General features: G+C 47.8%; 1 protein-coding gene across 4 annotated transcripts in view; it reads right to left on the reverse strand.

Annotated features, from left to right (window-relative positions):
- Positions 1-1182: 1182 nt before the first annotated feature.
- phf19 (PHD finger protein 19) overlaps positions 1183-6797 on the reverse strand; it is a 15825-nt gene continuing 10210 nt past the window's right edge. The window contains exons 8-14 of one of the 4 annotated variants that reach the window (XM_015023573.1): positions 4514-4703; positions 4370-4437; positions 4107-4247; positions 2416-2473; positions 2256-2335; positions 2131-2190; positions 1183-2048 (exon numbers count right to left, since the gene is read on the reverse strand). In XM_015023573.1, the coding sequence (XP_014879059.1) occupies positions 1748-2048; positions 2131-2190; positions 2256-2335; positions 2416-2473; positions 4107-4247; positions 4370-4437; positions 4514-4703 (898 nt within the window). In that variant the 3' untranslated portion in view covers positions 1183-1747. Of the gene's footprint in view, positions 2055-2130; positions 2194-2255; positions 2336-2415; positions 2474-4106; positions 4248-4369; positions 4438-4513; positions 4704-6797 lie in introns of all 4 variants that reach the window. The other 3 variants (XM_015023571.1, XM_015023572.1, XM_015023570.1) reach the window with 3 other exon arrangements.

Genomic DNA, 6797 nt, shown 5'->3' on the forward strand with positions numbered 1-6797 from the left:
TGTTAGAATTTTTCCTTTTGATTGAATACTACTTTTTTGTTTGACATGCTTTTTTTTGACTGAATAATTGTGAAAGAAATCTAACTCCATAGCAACACTACAGCAACACTGAAGGGCCAAACCAACCCGCCTCAAAGCTCTGGAAGGTTCTGACTCACCAATCACCTTCATCCAGCCCAGGTGCTGACACCTGGACAGGTGCTGGACCAGCTGCTCCATCTGTCTGCTCAGGTGGACGAGCTGCAGGACACACATGGACATAAAGACAAAGAAGCAGGCAGACCTAGACAGGATGTCCAGAGGGCAGAGTCCGGCCCGCAGACAGGAGGACGTTCTGAAACGTCCCTGTCCTGCTGTCCATCCGTCCACTGCTGCATTTCAGATACCAACACCAGGGACTGGTAACCAAACTGGTTACCCCAAGGCAGGAAAATGGAATGCTAATCAATCAGTAACCAGCTGCTAACCAGTCAGTAATGAGCTGCTAACCAACCAGTAACCAGCTATTAACCAGTCAGTAACCACCTAACCAGTCAGTAACCTGCTGCTAACCAATTAGTAACCATGTGAATTCACCTGTGTGATTAATAAAGTATTCATTCATTAAACATTAAACGTACCAGCAGGTTCAAGCTCCAGTTTGTCTTCTTAGTGAGAAATAAGTCCAACAGTACCCGTCCCTCTGTAGAACCCGTCCCTCTGTAGAACCCGTCCCTCTGTAGAACCCGTCCCTCGTAGAACCCGTCCCTCGTAGAACCCACGTTGTTGACAGTGAGCTGCTGCTTTTCTTCACGTGATTTTTAACACCTTAATTGGATTCAGATAATCGCCTGCTGCACTCTCACTACCTTCACCAGAACCAGGATCAGAACCAGGACCAGGACTAGAACCAGGACTAGAACCAGAACCAGGACGAGAACCAGGACCAGGACTAGAACCAGGACCAGAACCAGAACCAGGACCAGGATCAGAACCAGGACCAGAACCAGGATCAGAACCAGAACCAGGACTAGAACCAGGACCAGGACTAGAACCAGGACTAGAACCAGAACCAGGACGAGAACCAGGACCAGGACTAGAACCAGGACCAGAACCAGGACCAGGACTAGAACCAGGATCAGGACTAGAATCAGGACTAGGACTTGAACTCTCCACATAAACCCACACAGACACAGCAACAGGTCAAAGGTCAGATAACTTTATTGTGAATGGTTGAACCGTCACATGATCAAAACAGCTGTCCACCAGGCCAATAGGAGTGGGGCATGGTTACCATGGCAGCATTTAAAGTGACAGAGTGACAGTTTAACATCTCAGATTTTGCTAGCACTCCTCATTCACATCAATGGCAGCGTTAGCTTGGAGCTAACTGTTGCTGATGTTCAGGTGGGTGTTTGCATAGATTCTGATTGGCCCACAGTGCAACATGGAGAGACTCAGACCAATCAGACTTCAGTAACAGAAAAGGGGCAGGGCTTGTAAACATGTGACCTGAGGGACATGTGAACCCCATAAACATGTGCTTCTGTTTAACAGCTAGGGGGCGTTGAAGATACAACTCTGTTTAACAGATAAGAAGCTGTGGAGGAGAGCTCCACCTAGAGTCAGAAGGAGGAACTACAGTCTTTGGTTGACTAGAACACCCGGTGGGCTAAATACTGACTGTAAAGGTCACAGGTCAGCTATGACTCGTCCCCTGGACAGGAGAGGACCAATCAAATCAGAGCTCCTCCCACACCTGGGCCTCCTAATAAGGTGTTGACCCCTCCCACTCCAGTAGGTACTGGACCGTCCCTTGACATGTGACCCGGCGGGCCAGAACCTGGTACCGCTCGCCATTGGTCAGCCGGCCCACTGCGCCGAAGTACGAGGAGATGGAGGAGTGAAGGATGGAGGAGTTGGAGGTGATGTGGGCGGAGTCAGACAGGAAGCAGGAGGGCTCAGAGGTCAAGTGGGCGGGGTCATCAGACGGCTCCTCCCACACCTCGCTGCGATTGGCCCACTGGCTATAGCTGTTGCTAGGTAACTTCCTCTTCCTGCTGCCCACTCTGCTCCTGCGGAGAGACGTCAGGTCAGCCCAGGTGTTAGCCTGCTGTTGCCCTGGTAACTGGCCGCAGATGGGAGGGTTACCTGCAGCGGGAGGAGCCAGAGCCGGAGCCGGAGTCCCGGTCGACGCTGACGCTCCGGGAGCTGCTGAGGAGGAAGAGGGTGAGCGCCATAGAGGAAGACCTGACCTTTGACCTGCCACAGCTCACCTCTGGAGGCTCCGCAGCTCATCCAGCGAGAAGTCAAAGATGGTGGCCATCTTGGAGGTCCAGCTGCAGCTCAGCTCGCTCTGCAATGACATACAGGTGAGGTTGGACTGGACTGGACCAGGCCTGACCCGACCTAAAAACCACAGAAGAAGAGGCTTACGGTGGGAATGGCGTCCTCAAGCAACCACTTGGACTTCTTCTTCCTCTCAGCCAGAACACTGGAGTCAACACAGAACCCATCAGAACCCTGCTGGTTCCGTCCAGCTGACAGACTACATTTTTTTTTTTTTTAAGTTTATTTGATAGGGACAGACACACATCGACATAGACAAACTGAATAAAACATCATCCCATGTTAGCATCGTGGTGCAACAGCAACAGCTAATTCGCAGCACTTGTCCCTAGTTGGGCTTTTTAAAAAATAACTAAAAATTGAAGTTTTAATCATTTAAAATAGCACAACATGATGTATACAAACAGAAAAATGTAAAACATCAAAAATGGGTACAGGTCTGTTTTTGACATAACCAAAGCTTTGTTTGATTTTTGAACATATTAAAACTGGTTACAGACTTTAAATGAACAGGAAGTGAGTCCAAACTGCAGATCCTCTCACTGACAGAGCACTTTGAGCAAAATGGTTCTTCGAAAGGGAACCTTACAACTTCCATCCAAAGCCGCTCTGGTAGATCTGCTGTTGCCCTGCAGTCTCTGTGGTGTAGGTGCAAGTCCATTTAAACACTTAAAAATCAATTTTAATACATTATAATTTAGAAAATTTGTAAAATCCAAAATGCCAAATTTAGCTAAAATGTGACGGTGATGGAATCTAATCGGCTTTTGATATAAAGCCCAGTCTGAGCCCAGACAGGAGCTCCGCAGGTAAAATGAGGATCAGTGAGTTCAAAAACGTCTCTGCACAGTGAAGTGTCAAACAATGTCTAATAACTTTAAAACAATTTATATTTGATCCAACAGTTTTGCAGATTGTATCAACATGGCTCCTAAAATTTAACTGAGCATCCAGAATTATTCCTAAATATTTCTCTTGTGATATTGTTCAATAGGATCCCATTGATCTGAATGTTCAAGGACTGTAATGATGTTTTCTTGACTGAATAGCAAATCACTTTGTTTCCTTTGTATTGAGAGTTAAGCAAGAATCCTTCAGCCATGTTGATAATCTCTGCAGACTGTTGTGAAGTTTTTCACTAACAACAATACCGTTTGGTCCGATGTGTAAACAACGGTGTCATCAGCAAACATTTGCAGATTGACTTCAGGACAAATTTCAGGAAGACTGTTAACGTACAAACTGAAAAGGACTGAACCTAAGATGGTTCCTTGTGGAATCCCTGTTAAGATTTACTGTTATTAATGACAACACACTGTCCACGATCTTCCAAATATGATTTAAACCAAGACAATGACCGTTCTGAGAAATTAAATGATGAAAGCCTTGAGATCAGTAAATTGTGATTCACCGTATCAAAGGCCTTTTTCAAATCAAGAAAAACTGCACCAGTAATTTGTCCCTTGTCAAGTGATTGTTTAACCTTTTCAAGCAGCAAACCTACAGCGGTCTCTGTGCAATGCTGCCGTCTGAAACCAAACTGAAGTGGATGCAGAAGATTGTTACTGTCTAAATGCAGTAGTAATTGTTCCAGAATAATTTTCTCCAGCACTTTTGACATGACCGGAACCAGACTTTTCTTGTTGTTGGTTTCAGAACCAACAACAAGAAACCAGCCGGGTTTTGGTCCTCAGGACCCGACCCAGGAATCCGGGGCATCCCTGGATTCCTGCAGAACCTTCTGGACCTGGGGGACACCTGGGGATAGCAGAACTCACCTGGCAGCGGGCTTCTTGGAGCCCCGCCCAGCGTCGCTCTGAGCGCGCTCAGGAAACAGCTTGGAGGGGGGGCTGGGGGGGACGCGGGTCCTCAGGCAGAAGATGCATTTTCTCTTCTTCATCTCCTTCCCACACAGAAACCTGGAGACAAACGTCTACACGTCTCAGAGTCCAACCCACCAGAGGACACGCGTCTAGAACCAGGCCCAAAACAGGAGATGTCCCGGTTCTGGACACAGGAACACTCAGACCCAGCTGCTTACTTGCTCTTGTATTTGTTGAGGGCGTCCAGCAGGTGCTGCCCCCTTTCTGCTGGAGGACTGTTGGACAGCTGAGGACACAGACAGAGACAGGAGGGGTCAGGGCCGGTCCGTCTGGGTCGGAACCAGGTGTGGCGGTTCCGTTACCTTTCCCAGCTGCAGATGGTCCCAGTTAGTGGAGACGAAGGCCAGAATCTCATCCAGCTCAAAGTATTTCTTCTTGCTGCTGATGGACAGGTTGTAGAGCGCCAAGTGGACGACGTCCACCCAGCGCAGAGACAGGCGGCGCACGTACTCACTTCCTCTGTTACACACGGCGCACAGGAACAGATAGAACCTGGAGAACCAGCAGAACCATCAGAACCAACGGAACCACAGGACGCAGAGGTGCAGGTAGAACCTGGATTAGAACTGCTCTGGGTGAAGGCGGCCATGTTGGATTCATGTTAATGTGTTTTTTATCCATCCATCCATCTTCTTCCTCTTATCCGGGATCGGGTCGTGGGGTCAGCAGCCTCAGTAGGAGGCCCAGACTTCCCTCTCCCAGCCTCCTGCTCCAGCCCCTCCAGGGGAATCCCAAGGCGTTCCCAGCAGTGGAACATCGTCCCTCCAGTGTGTCCTGGGTCTTCCTCTGGGCCTCCTTCCGGTGGGACGTGAACTCCTCACCAGGAGGCATCCTGACCAGACGCCCGAGCCGCCTCTACTGGCTCCTCTCGATGTGAAGGAGCAGCCGCTCTACTCTGACTCCCTCCCAGATGACTGAGCTTCTCTCTCTAAGGGAGAGCCCAGACATGAGAAAACTCATTTTGACTGCTCATTTTGTATCCGTGACCTCGTTCCTTTGGTCATGACCCAGAGCTCGTGATCGTGAGCTTTGGGTAGAAACGTAGATCAACTGGTAAATCGAGAACTTTGCTTTTTGGCTAAGCTCTCTTCACCATGACAGACCGGTTCAGCGCCCGCTTCACTGCAGACGCTGCACCGATCCACCTGTCGATCTCCCGCTCCATTTTTCCCCTCATTTGTGACCAAAATCACAAAATACTTAAAGTCCTGCACGTAGGGTAGGATGTTTTCCCCGACCCGGAGAAGGCACTCTACCCTTTTCTGGCTCTAGACCAGGGGTGGGCAGCTCCAGGCCTGGAGGGCCGGTCTCCTGTAACCTTTAGATGTCTCTACTTCAACACACCTGAGTCAAATAATGAGGTCGTTAGCAGGACTCTGGAGAACCTGACTGCACTGAGGAGGAGATTCAGCTGCTGGATTCAAGTGTGTTGGATCAGGGAGACGTCTAAGAGCTGCAGGACACCGGCCCTCCAGGACCAGGATTGCCCACCCCTGCTCTAGACCATGGCCTCGGTTTCGGAGGCACTGATCCTCATCCCGGCCGCTTCACACCACCACCTCGGTCTGCCAATCCAAGAGAATTGCCCACAGTGTCCATTGCAGAGTCCCCCTGTGAAGGCCATGGACTACATAAGGAAGCCACCCCCGTTGCAATAACTGGAACTGAAACGTAAGCGAAGCCGCAAATGCTAATATGGCACATCTAGGATCAGTAGATCTCAACTCTGAAATATTGTGTCTTAAGTTGCTCAAAAGCTAAATGTGAGCATGTTCGACAATATTACTTTTCTAAACTTTTACGTTTCGTTGAAAGGTGCCTAACACTGTCACTTCCAACCTTGTTACATTATGAAGTCATAATTAGATCTGCTTCACGTAGTATTGTATTTATGTTACGTTGTGGTTATAGAAGCCATACTTATGCTCACCCACAGGAGCCTGAACTTCCACACTCTGAATTGTTCTCCTTTTTGTTGTTTTTCTACACATCCAATTCTCTTTGGGTTGTGTTTGCTGCTGCTTTCTATAGTGGCTAGGGACTTAAACCCACTACTTGCATTATGCTAGCAATGCACACTTGTGTTTTCTGCGTTTTGATCCTTTTGTTCTCCGAGGATCTTATTACATCTAAAAAATGGAACATTTGAATCTTAGTTTTGAAAATATTGTACAGCAAAGCATTAGTATTTTTATTTTATTTCATCGTCTTAGTGTTCAGCATGCTGAAACGTTAGTACATAAAGACAGGGAGGGTAGATTTCTATAGAAGGGATAATTGATGGAACAGCAGTATCCTTTATAAATGTGTATGCTCCTAATAAAGATGCTCCAGGGTTTATTAAGTCAGTTTTCAATATGATTGCAGAGTACAGATCCAGCCTAGTGATTGTTGGGGGGATTTTAATTGCGTAATGTCAAATCTAGATAGGCAACCAGCCTCTCAGACCCCCATATCAAAGATGGGTAAAATACTTACAAATATGCCTGTGGAAGCTGGATTAGTGGATGTGTGGCGATCCAAATTCCCAAAGGAAAGAAATTTTACATTGTACTCAAACCGACAAGAGTCTTACTCATGAATAGA

Source organism: Poecilia latipinna, unplaced genomic scaffold (assembly GCF_001443285.1).
Source record: "Poecilia latipinna isolate Pla-1442-1.1 unplaced genomic scaffold, P_latipinna-1.0 Scaffold3345, whole genome shotgun sequence".
Taxonomy (NCBI): Eukaryota; Metazoa; Chordata; class Actinopteri; order Cyprinodontiformes; family Poeciliidae; genus Poecilia; species Poecilia latipinna.